The 16,312-nt window shown below is 41.8% G+C and overlaps 1 protein-coding gene across 2 annotated transcripts; it reads left to right on the forward strand.

The window, feature by feature from the left end:
• Positions 1–539: 539 nt before the first annotated feature.
• Positions 540–14,978, forward strand: xrcc1 (X-ray repair complementing 1). Of its 2 annotated transcripts, XM_086039354.1 has the most exons (17): positions 540–946; positions 1,046–1,138; positions 1,331–1,438; positions 1,516–1,674; positions 3,054–3,128; positions 3,217–3,328; positions 3,449–3,552; positions 4,462–4,615; positions 4,721–4,955; positions 5,361–5,477; positions 9,165–9,246; positions 9,333–9,432; positions 10,803–10,848; positions 13,006–13,133; positions 13,251–13,341; positions 13,973–14,048; positions 14,340–14,978. In XM_086039354.1, the coding sequence occupies exons 1-17, from the start codon at positions 896–898 to the stop codon at positions 14,445–14,447; spliced, it is 1,839 nt and encodes a 612-aa protein (XP_085895480.1). In that variant the 5' UTR covers positions 540–895; the 3' UTR covers positions 14,448–14,978. The 2 variants fall into 2 exon arrangements, with proteins under 2 accessions (XP_085895480.1, XP_085895481.1); XM_086039355.1 differs by lacking the exon at positions 1,331–1,438.
• Positions 14,979–16,312: the final 1,334 nt, after the last annotated feature.

Here is a 16,312-nt window from a genome sequence, read left to right on the forward strand (position 1 = left end):
TATAAATAAGTCAAACAGTAAATAATAAAAATTTAAAAATGAGAAGCAAAGGAATCAAAAAATCCAACTCACTGGCCACCCAAACTGCATATTAATATGTATGAACTATGAAGCAATTTTCAGAACATACTGTCAGTTCAAAGTGCTTTACCAAGCTGAACAGGCACAGTATAATATATAGACACTGAATTGCATTTTATACTCCTGTACTTCAATCTGTATGTGGATTACATTTTGATTTATCGCACATAGATCTCTTGTTTTCTGATGTTTTACTTTGATCTTCAAACTTTTTGCTCCTCTCTTGCCTCTTGTGTTGCTGTTATAAAAAATAGATACAGATGTGACATGAAAAACAAGAAAAACAACAACTATTAAATCAAATTAACCACAAATACAACTAAAGTGAATTAATATATAATTCAAAATCAAATATTCGCATTGGACGTTTTTTTTGTATATATACTTGCAATGCGCTATTTGACCAGTTATTGGCAGTAATTAACATAGTGAAACGTAATTAAATAACACAAAGAAGAAGACGCTCCTTGTGATTGGCTGGAAGTCCCGGAAGTGGCGTCACAATAACACGCAGGTTTTCGGTGGGAAAATGATATCTCCACTGTATGTGATTTTAAATATGACCGCAGAATATCCTATTGAGAAAGCAAGTATATGCTAACTGAATAGTAATTTAAATTTTGATTTGTATTTCGCTACTTTTTGAGGGCTTTAACCGGGGGGAAGTTAACTCCCTATTGTTTGCTAGCAGGAGACAATCGTGACGTGATTTCTCTCGGTCAAAGTACTATTTTCTCATGCCGATGTATGTATAGTAGTTACGGTTCGCGTGTAACCACCTTAAAAGCGTTTATTAATTCAAAAAGTGTCCGCAATGCCCGAAATCAAACTCCAGCACGTCGTATCGTGCAGCACCGAGGACAACGTAAGTAAAATGTCACGCTTGCGTTGTAAGCTTCATTTAACTGGTGTGAAGTTGTTGTTTGTAAGCATGAATATGCGTCCTCCTTTTGGCAAACAACAGACTCACAAGGCGGACAACCTGCTGAGCTCGGACACGTACAGAAAGTGGAAAGCTGCCCGAGCTGGAGAGAAACAGACGTCAGTCATTCTGCAGGTGACATTTTCGTCTCGCCTCCTCGTGGCGTCACGCGTTTCGTCACTTCCTGCTAGTGTAGCGAATGTTAATTTTATATATATAAATATATACACGCAATACAATTTTATTTATATAGCGCATTTCACAACAGCTACAGCTGTAACACAGCACAGACGATTGTCAGTCATATCCCCATTTTGCCATTTCTAGTTTGAGAAGGAGGAGCAGGTACACAGCATCGACATTGGAAATGAAGGCTCGGCATTCGTGGAGATACTGGTTGGGCACTCCTCCTCTGTCAGAGATCAGGATTATGAGGTACCACCCAACTAGCACCTCCCCCTGCCCTAATTAGCTTTTTCCAACCCCGCTCTCCTGTGTTTTTGGCCTTTAAGGTGCTGCTGGTCACGTCATCCTTCATGTCGCCCACGGAGAGCCGTAATGGCACCAACATGAACAGGGTGCGCTTCTTCGGACCCGGACAGCTACAGAAGAGCACGGCACAGGAGAAGTGGGATCGGGTGAAAATTGTCTGCAGTCAGCCTTACAGTAAAGTAAGGCTCTCACTGATCATATTTTATGCCTGTGATGCAAACTGGCATATGTCAGAGGTGGCAAAAGTACTGACACTCTTTATTTCAGGGAACGCTTTTTTTAGGGTATTTTTGCCTTTTCCAGGGTCATACTTGAGCAAACGGATTCAAGGGGATTCACAGGATTGGCACTTAATGTGAACCTGTGATACTCGCAGACAGATGAGCGAGGCTTATTTGCAAAAGTTTTGAGTTTTTATTTAAGGTTGTGGGCAGAGCTTGGCGGCAAAGTTTGAAAGGTTGCCTCGAGCGGTAGAAAATATTGGCATCCGCAACCAGTACGGCCGGTTGAAAGATATCTGGCATGCGTGTTCATCATGACAGGATGCATGAAATCAATGTAGAACCAATGTTGTGACATGACTCGCCATGAAATATGAACCGCTCCACAGGAATGTTAGAAAATATAAACATCCGGCACCTGTGTATCCAATTAACACAATATCTGTTTTTTTTGTTTTTTTTCATCTAGTTAACCTTTGTTTGCCCAGGTGGTCTCACTGATATTGCCGGTCTCTTTTGCAAGAGACTTGGCCAAGATAGCAGCATGAAATTTCAGATAATAACTTTAAAGTAATATTAAAAACATTGCAAACAAGGTGAACAAAATAACACGACCGCATGCAACAACACATTCTAAAAAATAGCTAATGAGGGTTTGAAACGAAGCAAGGAGACAAGTCCTTCCAGTTGCACATCTTTTTGTAGGTTGATCCAGGAAAGTGGAGCAGAGCACAACAAAGCCTCTTTTTCACCCCAAGTTCAAGTTCCTTTCTGAAGCATGGAACAGACAATAACATAATCCCTTTGCCATCTTTGACTATAATTGCCAATATATCTTTGTACAGTCCAAGAGCATACCGACGATAGCCTTGTAGATTGAAAAATGCCATTGATTTAGCCTTTGTATGACAAGAGAGCCAGACAGTCTTGGGATGTAATAAACAGTGATGTTACAATTTGTGATCAATCAATCACATTTTATTTATAGCACTTTTCATACATAGAAAGGCAACTCAAAAGTGCTGTCAACGTGATATGCAGAGTCTAACGTACAGCCGCAATGGGTATCTGATTCAGCATATTTCAGTATTTATTACCGCATTAACAATGTGCCACTCATATAAACGTTAGTGTGAAAAAATCACATGCATTCTTCTAAATCTCAGTATCAGCCTAAAAAAAAAAAAATAAAAAAATTGATTGGGCCCTAGTACCGGTACAAACTACTGGGGAATTGACACGATTGATATCAAATATGAACATGGTATGCTTGAAAAAAACAAATGTTTACAATTTTAAATGTATTATAAGCATGTAACGGTCTGTGCCTCTTTTAGAACATCGCGTATGGCCTGACCTTCGTCAAGTTCCATTCCCCCCCGGACAAAAACGAGCCTCCTGTGACATCCCCGGTAACACACTCACACTGTTATTTTTTTTTTAACGTCTCTTTTTTTTTTGATGATGATTATTTTCTCCCCCATGTCTCCCCATGAGCAGAAATTGACCAAGCTGGGTCAGTTCCGGGTGAAAGACGAGACTCCCGCCTCAGGCTCCAGCATGCAGCCTGGCAGTCTCTTCTTCAGCGCCAAGTCCAGTACTTCCCCCAAAGGCAAATACATTACCTAGCTCGCTCAATACAACACGTTCAGCCCAAAATCACACGTGCCCTCCAAAACAAGGTGTTTATGAAGATGTTTTGTGCTCATCTGATGCTGTTTTCCTCATGTAGCGTCGCCGCAGAGTAATAAGTTGAGCTACGCTGCCGCTGCCTTGCAAGCCGCTGGGCCCGCCGCCCCGGCAAACATTCCTCCGTCATCCTCCACCTCGCCACAGGTACTAAGCATCATCCTCCATTTTAGGATACCGGGAAATCATGACAAGCTACATGAGAATGTCCCAACTTTAAGAAGTCGCTCATTTTCCAAAGCCTTTTATCTAAGGCAATGGCGACATGTCCATTTTCGATGAGCAGTTGCCTGGCAACCGTCTGAGTCTGGGAGCTCAATAATAGGAAAGTCTGTACTACACAAACATGTTTGACTGGTTTTAATCTTGTGCGCTTTTCACACTTAAGCCCCACAAATTGGTCCTACTACATTGTCAGCGCCAAGTAATCATTTTTTATGGGTCAGCCGGTTTAATCAGCCAGCCTATTTAATCAGCTGTTATTAGCTCTTTTAAAATCAGTGTTTGTTTTGCTCTGTTTTATACACATTGACACATAACTTAAGACAAGGATAAACATTGTCCCCTACTCCCTAGAAAAATAGGCCCCCCCCCAAAAAAAAAAATCACCAATTGTTATCTCAGTTGTAAAGTTAAATAATAATACTGTGTCTCTGCGTAACTGCACATCTCATTTTAATGTGCCCCTTTTTGTCACGTCACAATTCATTCAAATCTGGAGCAGCTCATTCAGAATTTTGTCATTTTCACAAACGGGCAGTTCTCATACCATTTATTTGGCCGTGTAATTTCACGCTTGGCGGCTGTGCAGCCAATACAGCTAATTTTCCTAAGACAGCACAGTATGGATGCAAGAGCACTTGAGCACTGTAAGATACCACCAACCCGGATGTGTCATCAAATCTGCTGAAGCATAGATGAGCATGCACAGCATTGTGAACATGTGACTAAAATGCGCTACTCTATCTAGCTGTCTGTAGCTATCCTCATTCCATCCATCCATCCATCCATCCATCCATCAATGACATTTGCATACGTATCCATCTACCTATCTAGGCACCTGCAAAGAGAAAATTTGAGTTCAGCAAAGAGCGTCAGTCGGCTTCCGGCTCTCCTCCCGCCAAGAAAAGCACCCCGGGAAGCTCCCCGGAATTCAAACCTGCAACTCCCAAAGTCAAGACCGCCACGCCAAGCCCGGGGGCCTCCAAAGGTGACGACACGACCACCGCCACCTCACGGGCAAAAGTTACATCACAATATCGAATTAAAAAAAAACTTTTCTTTTTTTTTTTAACCTATCCATTGACCTGCGCAGCCTCGTCAGCGAAGGCGTCTGCCGAAAAGAAGCGTGCGAGTTTGCCCAAAGCTAAAGAGCAGCCGTCCAAAGGCGTGAAGAGTCCCGAGCAAGTTCCCTTCAAGCGCATCCTGGAGGGAGTGGTGTTCGTCCTCAGCGGCTTCCAGAACCCCTTCAGGGGGGAGCTGAGGGAGAAGGCCCTGGACATGGGAGCAAAGTACCGGCCGGACTGGACGCCCGACTCCACTCACCTCATGTGAGTCACCTTCGGCATGTTGGGCTGCATCCGTGCACATCAGCTGCATTCAATTCTCAATTCTGATCAATATCTCCAGAGATAAAGAGAGAATATTTAGTATACATTTTTCAAAACATTTTTTTTCCTCAATTACTCTAGTGTTTTTTTCCATAAGTTGTAAAAAAATCCATGTCAAATGTCCATCTTTACACCTACTACAGCCACAGTCATGTTGCCTTTTATTTGACTATTCATGTCGTTTACGTACAACGTGGCCCCTGCTCTTGATTTTAAATGAGATGCAAAGATGGCGTGTCAGACGACAGCAACAGAGCAGAACGTTGGCCTTGCCTGCACTCCTTATGCATCTACTCTCTCTCTCTCTCTCTCTCTCTCTCTCTCTCTCCTCTCATTAATTTCCAGCTGTGCCTTCGCTAACACCCCCAAGTACAGCCAGGTGAAGTCGGCGGGCGGCATGATCGTGCGCAAGGAGTGGGTGATTGACTGCCATAAAAGGAAAGAGAAACTCTCCTACAAGAGGTGAGCAAGAGAGCGTGTGTGTGTTCGCTGTTTGACACACACTGAAAAGTAAGGTTAGGAAGGTCAGTCATGTTGCGAACAACACGCACCTGTATATAATACGCCCCACATCCAAAATCACCCTTAAATAGCATTTTTTTTTTCCTCCGTACTTGTGTATAACGCGGTCCCCCAATTTGCTGGTGTCCTTTATGATCAGAGGGAATCAAATGAATGAATAAAGATTCAAAACATACCAATAAAGTGTCAATGCTTTTAAATGCAGGTTAAAAATGATGCTCTTTTCCCATGCCTACGATTAAGGTCTTTCAAAGTATTTTCAAAATCATGTTTTCGAAAATCTTGTTCTTGCTCTGTATGCTCGTTTACTAATTTTAATAAGCTTTTTTTAAAAATGTTTTGTAATTTATTTACTTTTAAGTCTTTTTAACTCTGTTTATAACCGTGTCCAGTTGCATGGCACACACACACGTCAGGTGTGTGACCAGCAGCAGCAGCTCGGTTCATTTCAAAAATCAAGGACACCCAACCCGGCAGCTGAATAATGGAGCAGAATTCTCATCTCCAGCTTTAAATTAGTTGTGAAGATACAACGCTGTGCTAATACACCAGAGTGCGCCGCTCCTGTAATGATTCAGGATGCGACTCTGCCTTATTCATGGAGAATGAGATCGTTATCGTGAACTCACGGTGATGTTTCCATCTTTGCCACGAACCGCAACAGTGAACGCGTGCAACTTTTGTAATTAAGGGCCGCGCATCTGTCGGAAATAATATCGGGATTTTGCTCTGCCAAATATCGTTGGGCCCTCGTTCTACTTAGTTACTGGCATTTTGATTGGAATGATTTTGAATTCAAGTGGGTTTTAATAGACCAATAGATAAATAAAAGACAAGAAAATTCCAATTAAATGTTTCAGCCTTCTACACACATAAACAAATTGGCGCTATTTTTTGTACTCTCTAAAATGCAAACAAAAAAAAAAACTGTTGTGCTGCTGAGAATGGAAGATGTCCTTCTTTAGACAGGGTTATGTCTTGTGAGGCTTTTATCTTCCCTCTGATAGTCAACCACTTCTCGTTCGTGGTGATTAATAAAGTAACTGACCGTCGCCCGGAGACAACGACTTTAATGGAATCTCGGGCACGGCCTCCGGACTTTCCTGATGCGCGATAAGGCACGTTTGCCGCCAAACTAAGCCGCAATGGCGCATTTCTCTCTTCCCAAAGTCCCTCCCAGAGACACATTGCCGTTACGTACCCCTCAACTCCACCGATGCCCCCCCCCACCCCTTACTATTGTGCACCACCTGTCCTTTGATGATGTTTCCTTTTCCTTTATTTACCGGCCGCATCTGCTATGCGTAATTAAAGACAGCACTTACTTTGATGGCGTCGGGCGCCCGCACAAACACTTGAATGCCCGAGTGTCTGTGCTGACGTCACAATACAAGTGATTGCTACTTAAAATTAGTCCGCGCGGTAATTATGCCGTTGCACGTAACAAGTCTGTTATGTGACTCGTCTAAAGATATTCCAGTCGCTAGATGCGCCAAACCACCTTCCTTGTTTGGCATTTGTGAGCACACAATAACTACTTCAACCTAAGATCTTTCTTCGTTTTAATTGATTACGTCTGTTCTTCAGGTAAAATTCCATAAGGTAAGAGTTTAATTCATTTAGTGGCCATGTTTGTAACTTGAATCTGAAATCACCTTTCCCCATTGAAATGAATGGAAATGCAATTAATCTGTTCCAGCCTCCGAAAAAAAAAAAAAAATGTGTAATGTGTGTTTTTTAGTGAGGAAACTATCACTATAATATTGTATGGAAATATAAATACAGTTTAATAAGACTGTCAAACTAAAATGGCAAAACTACTTGGCCTTTGGTGAAACTAAGAGGGTGGGAGTATTACCATGTGTAACTGGGAGGTGAGTCTCTTCACATCATGACTCAACACAGCCGCCTTAACAGCATCTATTCCTATTTCCATTACGGTTACTTTAGCTGTGTTGCACCGAGCAGCAGTGCAGAGACGTCGTCTTCGTATCAAAGGCAGTTTAAAAGTGAAACTATTAGCCTGCCATAGCCTTTCTCTAATTTCCAATTTTCCGCTTCCTGACTTTTTGTCTTGAAATTGACTTCACAACAAACAAAAATGTGAGTGGAAATGATTACACTTTAGCGTTGGTATTTTGTAATTAATTCCAAGCAGAAATGTCACGTTGTGCTATGTTATGCGGTGGGCGGGTGTGGGCGCGAGCTCGTCGACACCTCCCATCCATTTTGGAAGTTGTCATCACTCTTATGTGTTCTTTCCACAGTCGATTAGCGGCCTCCTCCGTCCGTCTCTTAACCTTTTGCTGCAAACTCATTGAGTAGTTGGCGCCACACGGATGAAAACACTTCATCACGAGCCTGTAAAATCCCCGAATCGGAAGGCTAATAAAGCAGTCCGTTTGGGTTAGGCGCTCTTAGTTGTCCAAACTGAATTGTACTGTTGACTTGTTGTGTCCAGATGCAAATCACATTCTGAGTCAGCCAGCAGTCCTGTTTTGCTCATTCTTCTTCATCTGCGTCTCCCACTAAGAGGAACCAAGTCTAAAAGCCACAACATGCCTGCTTTTATTCAACATAATACATTGTTCACCATCTCACTAATGGGGTCTGGTTCCTAAAGATGAGTTGTCTCTGTATAATAAGGGCTATGCTAGATTTTTTTTTTTTTAATCTGTTGAAGGACAGTGATTTATTATGGGATAAAAAAAATAAAATTAAAAAAACCTTCACTATGAACAAACTTTCCGCTTTTCCTTACCGAAATCAAAGTGTATCTACTGTGTAGGGAAACGAAGAAAATAATTCATTAATCAATAGAATTATTAATCAATAAAATTTGTTTTGTTTTGAGCCCAAAAAACAAACACACATATATGCATTCAGATGTGTAATTTTTTTTAATGAAACCCCAAAGAATGAAACTTAATTAAAAAAAAATGTAAATAAAAGTTTGTATATTTTATTTGTATTTTTCAAATATATATTTTAAAAATGGAAAATACAGTGTTTTTTAAAAATACGTATTTGTATTTTCAGAATAAAATGTTGTTTTTTTTAAATACTTTATTTTAAATGTACAAAAGCACAACAACAAAAAATTACATTTTGTATGTAAAAACCTTAACATTTTACAAATATCAATGCATATATTTCACTGGTGGTGAAAAGGATGAGCCCCCTACGTGTCTTCATTTTAAAGGGAAATAATTTTCCAATATGATAACCTTAATTATCCTTAAAAAATACACTTAATTCTCAAATCTGCCACCATACATAAAACAACAACCACCGGTAATATAAAGAATAGTGTAACATAATATTCATTCTATTATTCCCCCTAATTCATAACATTTAGTGAACGAGAGATCTAGGATGTCTTTGAAGTGGCATTAAAAATGTATTTGAAGCCTTATATTTAAAACAAAAAAGGAATCTTTTGTGAGGCCACTACAGAGGGGCACCAGCAATAAAAGAAAAATGGCGACCACAGAATTTAACCTTCACATGGAACAGACCAAAGAAAAACAAACAAAAACAAACATAGCTTTTGGCGAGTGACATGTGTATCGCACAGGCTTTTAATCTCCCTGACACTTTTGTTTTTTTCATGTGTGTGCCCGGCAGTTATTTGATGGACGGCGCAGAATCAAGCTCAGAGAGCGAAATGGAAGCAGACGACCAAAGTGAGGAGGAAGCCAGCACAAAGGTTGCAAGCGGGCCCGCGGCAGAGGATCAAACCACCTGCGCGATTTTTGTTCGTGGGCTTGATCTGGCCTGTTCCTGGTTTTACAGACGCCGCAGAAGCAGACGAGACCAGTGACTCCCAAAAAGGAGGCAGCGACGATGGACGTAGATGACTACGCCGGCTCCACTGATGCGGACGACGAACCAGGTCGGTTACAATCAAACGTTTGCTGGATTTTGTTCAAATTGGATCTGTAATTTAGCGTGACCCATTTTTCTAGTATGTCCAGTTCAAATGTGCTAACACAATCTCTTGAACAAGTTTGCAAAAGGACCCTAAAAGACCACTTTGAACCAAAATGGCAAAAATGGCTTCTTGAGCCTTGTTTTTGTGGGTCTACTCATGACAGACATGCCTAATGAATTTCTTGTTGCAAAGTAAAACTGTCTTTTGAGTACAGAGCTAAAATGTTGCACGGGATGAATGTGTCTACAACATTGAATGAGTTTTCTGTCTGTGTGTTGCCATGCTGTTTTTCCTCAGATGTCATTTGTGTGATGTGTCTGTATGAGCTTTTATGTAATGTTTTATTTTAACTAATTGTTGTTGTTTTTAGCTGCTGCATTTTAACACCTTGCACAGGGACTACGGTTGAAAACTAGCTTTATAGCTAAAACTGGCGCATTTACAGAAATGTTGATTAATGTGCACTGTCCCCGTTTAAAAAATAAACAATAAATGAAAATAAAACATTTGTCTAAAGTTGATAACTACAGCGACATACCGGTTGATGCTAGTTTCACATTGTGTGTTAGCATTAAGCTAGCATGCTTTCGGAAGACAAAAGTTACCTAGTGTTATGTAATGTATGTCATTCTTTTTATATTTAGGTAATTTAGTGTGTTTAGTTACAATAAACTTCAACCGAGAGGCAATAAACAACTTGACACAAGCGCACTAGGCTTCTTTTATGAAGAATTGTTCGCTATCTGCCAAACTGATTTCATTTCAGCAAAATGATGCAACGTGTACAAACGAGCGTAGGATGACACGTGGTAGGTCTGTGTTGTCGTTTGAAAACACTCTAAAGAACAAAAAAAAAGGCATCTGCGCCGTTTGAGTGTAGTGGCGGGGGCCCGATGGCCATGACAGGACTTGGGCATGATTCTCATTTCTATGTTAATGCTAGGCCACAAGTGAAGTGGCTGAGGAAGCGCAATACGAGAGGTGCAGCATTTTAATTAGCCCTCCATGGTCCCCGTTACCTGCCGTCTTTGCGCTGTCGCTCCGTTTTTATTCTTTTTCCTCCGCTCGCACCCCAACTTTACACCACGGCAATAATTAAATCAAGTCTGCTTGTGCGTTGTAGAACGGAGAAAATATTGTGGTTTCTTTTAGTAATTTTCGTACGCTATTTTTTATTTCTGTACTTTGTTTTTAAATGTCTTTTGCTGTTTTGTTTTTAAATACTTTTAAATGTTGTCCTCGTGAAAAGCACATTGAGTTAGCTTGTGTATGAAATGCGCTACATCAACAAAGTCGCCTTTCCCGGCCTAAATGAGAATTTGGGTTCACAGGCGCTGATGAGGACTCTGCCGTTGACACGGAGGACGAACTGCAGAGGTAAACGCGCACAAGACATTGAAATGGCGAGCCAACAAACGTTCCCCAAAATGACCAAAGCGCTGCAATATGCTCTGAGCGCACACTGCTTTACTCTGACCGTTTGGTTTTTTCAGAGTGCCCCAAAAAAACGAGTACCAGAGACCAGTGCGTCATGCAGTACAAGGAAACAGTTCAAGCATGGGCTGCTGATTGGTTTAGAATATAGGCTGCGTTCCAAAATTAATTGGAAGGGAGGGTGCTCTGCCACTCCGAACACACGCAAACTCTCTGAGTGGTGTTAGGGCCCTCAGAGTTAAAATCCGAACGAGTTCCAGTTGGACGAAACGTACGCTTGTGTCCACGGAAACGTTTTTTTTTTTTTTTAGTTTAAAGTGGCTTACCTTAACTAGAATTCCGCATCACATGTGGCCAAAGGTAGAATCCCGGTCGGTTATTGCGCCCTTTGGTGTTTTAAAATCTGGTTGTGGCATAAAGAAGCCGAATGCTGAAGTAGTGATACATCACACGTTCGTTACCATGACTACTGCTTCTTCTTGTGCTTACGTTGTTTCTTATACTTCCTTTTGGTAGCTGGCAAATACTTTTGGTGCAATAGCGTCACCTTCTTGTTACTGGCGGTAATGCAACGGAAGCATTTGTTGACCGCCAAACCAAAGTCAACACGAGTAGGGAACGGGGATTTTTGGTGCCAGTCTGAGCTCTAATTTGAATATATCGTCGCTGTCATGTGAAAAACACATCTCTCTTTTTTTTTTTTCAATTTTCTTTTTTTTTGCGCGAATGGTGTTTCCGCATTACAGACGTCGTATTAACGTGAAAATTAAATATGTTTCCAAAATTGGACGTAAGTGTTTTTACCAGGGCAGCGACGATATACAAGTTGAAATCGCACCTGAGTATAAGCCAGCCAATGACAAAAATGACTTACAGTCTGAAAATACGGCGTTAATATCAAAAATAAAACAACAATTCTTCAATAGTTTTACCTGTTCCTTCTGTTGTTGTTTGCAATTGCTGCTGTGTTTTTTTTTTTGTGCGCTTTGGCCCAGTCTGCGACTCAGCAACATGCTGGCGAGGCCCCGAGGCTTCTGCGCATCTTTTGTGACCTTGTGCTGCTCCTGCAGCGGGAATGCTGCAAGACATGCGCGGACGGTCACCGCTGTGAGAAAAATAATCCCAGGGTGGTTGGCGACTTTTGTTGTGCTGCCGTGATATTTGACTTGACCTTTCCGTAACCTACCAAACAGCGAGCGACTGCTTTCGAACATCCCCCTCTTTGAAAAAAGTCTTTGCACAAGCCTGACTGCGTTGCTGGCTCTGTTCATTTGTCGCCTGCCGGCTTCTCCTCTGCCATACTAAAGCTGTCTTGAAACCCTACTTTGAAAGTCAGTTCCTATCTTAAAACATTGAAATGCATTGGGAAAATTGGGCGAAATCATGTTTTTTTTTTTTTCTTCTGTAAAAAATATTCACAAAAATGCTGATAACTGTTCAATATGTGTTTCCCATGAAAAAAGGGGGGGGGGGGTAAACGCAAAAAACAACAACAAAAGAATTAATACAAAAAAAAAAAAAGTTTTTTAGCGAAAATTAATACTGGGGCCACTCACTCACTCACTTACTTGAAACCCAATCATTAAACCCAAAGCTTTTTTTTTGGTAATAATTTGAACCGTCACTCACGGGCATTCCAGAATTACCTGCTCAGCTGATTTGATCATTGGAACTGTGTTGCTAACCAAAACAGCAGCACTCAGCGAGGCACGTACAGCCGCATAGGTGGATGGTTGTGTGGTAAACGAGTACCCTGACTTCACGCATTTAGCGACAACGGCCCTTCGCGTAGACCGGGGGTCTTCAATCCTGTTCCCCGAGGGTCGTTGTCCTACCCGTTTTCCATCTGACCCTGCTGCAACACACACCTGAGTCAAATGATCAGGATTCATCCAGTTATTTATCCGTTATCCAGCTTCTGCAGACCTTTGGTGAATATCTGTAGCAGGGAGAGATGGAAAACAGGGCAGGACACCGGCCCGCGAGGAACAGGATTGAAGACTCCTGGTGTAGACTGACTTGTGCTTGCCTCGCCCCCGTCTGCCGTTGAGTGAACAGAAGACAAGCTAAACGTCGGCGGCCTTTTGTTTGTCGCGGCAGAGTGGAGAGCGAGAGCAGACGGAAGAAAACAAAAGCGCTCAAGCAGGAAGAGGATCCCTACGCCGGCTCCACAGACGAGAACACGGACGCGGAACAGGAGCAGGATCACCCCATCCCGGACCTGCCTGGTTAGTCTTGCTTCAGTCCTTTCGTGCACGTCGGCAAGCGTTGGGATTCAATCTGGCGCGGCTTTTGTCCCACTCACGTCACCACTGATTGATGGTTACGTCTTTGGTGTCTGGCAGACTACCTGAACGGGAAGCACTTTTTCCTCTACGGGAAGTTCCCCAACAACGACAGGAGACTACTGACGCGTTACATCACCGCCTTTAACGGGTAACTAATCCTTTCTGGTCTCTGGACTTGCGGCCCATTGGGTGTAGTTTAGCGCTTAAAGGCTAAAGTTCAATTCAGGTCGCCGCGGTAGAATTCATCTCCGCAATTTGATTAATATGAAAAATGAGTCAGGCAGCGAAATCCACCCATTTTTAGCCATCTCAGGGAGCGGCCATTTTGTCACGTCCGTCGACTGAAAATGACATCACGGACCCTCAGGTCTCAGATGATAACGACCAATCACGGCTCACCTGTTTTCTGAAGCTGAGCTATGATTCACACTTGAGCTTCAAACAAGTCTTATAATTTCAAATTAGGGTTCAAAGAGAGGGCTCAGGTTTCAAACAAGGTTTAGGTAGGGTTGGGGTTTCAAGCCTAGATTAGGGTTTCCAAGTAGGGTTGCAAGACTAGGATAGGGTTTCAAACACGGGTTATTTTTAAAATTCTTTTGTACCGTTGTAATCCTGCTTGCCTCTTAACAGAAACACCTTTTTTTTTTCATTTGCTTGACCTCTTTTCAGGCTTCACCGATATTCACTAGCTGCACATGCAGTGAACTGTAGAGGACTGAATTTGACTGTAGTCTCATCAACAATTTCACCCTCTTGTGTGTTCACGTTCTCCCTCACAGCGTACTGGAGGACTACATGTCGGACACGGTGCACTTTGTGGTGACCAGCGAAGGATGGCACGACTCGTTCGAGGACGTGAGTTCAGTCATCGTTTGGGATTTGCACAGACTCGCGTTTCGGGAACCCGCGCGGATGGCGTACCGTGTGAATTGGAACGTGTTGTGTGTAGAATTTTGGAGGGGAATAAATGAATTGATTCCGTTTTGGGATGAGGCTGGAACATAAAATTGGAAAAATTGAAGCGCTGTTGAATACTTTGCAACTGCAACAATAGGAGCGTTGTGTCGATGGGGCGTGTCCCAATACTTTTGTCTACATTGTCGTTTTCCCTGACTGAAATCTTTTTCCACTGCGGACAATTTGTAGGCGCTGATGGACAACGGCAACCTGAACTTCGTCAAGCCGGCTTGGATCTACGCCATCAACCAGCGTCAGAAGTTGCTGCCCTACCAGCCGTACACCGTGGTGCCGTGAAAAAAGACAACTTTTTAGAATCTGTGTTTGTCTTTTGTTTTCTTGAACTCAAGTTGTTTTTGTTACTTTTAAATGGCTCGGGGAGTTTGGCTTTGTTTTAGTCCAAAGGTCACTTCAGCATCAACTCCAGCTTGTTTGTTTGTTTGTTTGTTTTTGGAACACTTCATTTGGCCTGCCTCCGGTTACTTTATTTGGAAAATTACTCACGGCTGCTGTGCCGCGAGAGTCTGTGGCGTCGTTGATAAAACGCTTTTTATGAGGTCTCCGCGAAGTCAGGTGAAAGGTTTTCGTTATTCCGCGTATTTGTTCTTTTCAACCTCCACTTTCATATAAGAGGAGGACTTAAGATTCGATAACAGTGGCTTTTGTAATACATTTTGTGTAATATTGCTCGCAAGAGTCGAGACAGGCGCAACACGTGTGAGGTCACCTTGGCTGCCTAAATAAAACTAAGTCGATTTTGAATTCAAGGTGCTGACTTCAATAGTCTCCTTTGTACCAACTGTTTGATAAAGACCCTGAAAATCGCAAGCTTGGTTGTCTTTTATTATTATGGGAATTTGTTTTTGTAATACTTTTTGGACATTTTTGTGTGGATTTTGGGTGATATTTGCGGGGACATTTTTGTGAGAATTTTTTACAAAAATGTCCATTTCTGATGGCATTTAACATATATTTTTTTGTTCTTATTTTTGACAATGTTTGGAATTATGGTCTGGTTTTGTCAGTTTTGTTCATTGGTGTACGGACTTTTGTGAAAGTGTATCCATTTTGGGGGGCATTGTTGTCCATTAACATTTATTTTTATGGGATTATATTTGAGTGGGAATTTTGTTTAGGTTTTGTTGGTCATTTTTGTCCATTTGAGTGTGAACTTTTTGTGGCAAGTGGTCCATTTTTGTGGGCGTTTTTGTCCATTTTGGTTGATATTTTTGTCGGAATTTAAATCCGATTCGGAGGGGGATTTTCTTTGTCCATTCTGTCCAGATTGGAATGACTTTTTGACTGTTTTTTAATTGGATTTTTGTGTTTTGAGCACTTTTTTTGAGGGGATTTTTGTGGGATATTTTCCCCCACATTTTTGTGGGGTCTTTTTTCCATTTATGTGGGAATTCTGTGTTTTGTCTGTTTTTATGTGGATATTTTTCTTTGTTTACAGTTATCTCTGCTGCTGCTTTTTAATGAACTCCCCAGGGATTTGTACAGGTCTGGCTCCACTTGTTTGCAGGGAATTAGGAAGAAGTTTCGAGGCGGAGCAAAGACCCGGCCAGAAAGAAACATGAAGTCTGGATTCTCATTATAGGGAGGAATCTTTTATTTGGCCTCATGCGACCTCAATACAACTTGACAGCAACCTACAATCACCACCCCATTAAAAAGTGGTATTGAGATTTTTTTTTTTTTTAACTTTTAACTTAAAAAATATTGTGTATTTAGTTTAATTCGTTTGATAATGATTTACGGACTAGTTATTCAGTTTGCAGTTTCAGGCAAACAAATGCTGGTCTTCTGGGAGCACAGAACCTCCCGCCCTCCCCAATTCACACTGGCACCATAATTAACCATTTTTAACGTGCCCGACTCCGGTGCATCACAGACTTCTTAAATCAACCCAAACATATATTTTTTTCAAGAATATGTTCTATGCAAGCCCACTAGTTGAAATAAGGCATTCTGATAACTATTGAGTTTGCGGAATAAGAGTTAATCCACTCATTTTTAGCCATCTCAGGGGGCGGCCATTTTGTCATTTCTGCCAACTGAAAACGACATCACAACTACCCAGGGCTCAGATAACGACCAATCACGGCTCAGCCTTAGAAAACAGGCGAGCTGTGATTGGTTGTTCCTTGAGCCTAGGGAAG

This window comes from Filicampus tigris, chromosome 8, assembly GCF_054856515.1.
Source record: "Filicampus tigris isolate MCC_2025a chromosome 8, RoL_Ftig_1.0, whole genome shotgun sequence".
NCBI classification, from domain to species: Eukaryota; Metazoa; Chordata; class Actinopteri; order Syngnathiformes; family Syngnathidae; genus Filicampus; species Filicampus tigris.

Bases quoted from the DNA above. Each gene is read 5' to 3' on its own strand.
- xrcc1 (XM_086039354.1), top strand. From the start codon at position 896: ATGCCCGAAATCAAACTCCAGCACGTCGTATCGTGCAGCACCGAGGAC. The intron at 1,439-1,515 runs GTACCACCCAAC...TTGGCCTTTAAG, and splicing joins TCAGAGATCAGGATTATGAG to GTGCTGCTGGTCACGTCATC. The intron at 13,342-13,972 runs GTAACTAATCCT...TCTCCCTCACAG, and splicing joins TACATCACCGCCTTTAACGG to CGTACTGGAGGACTACATGT.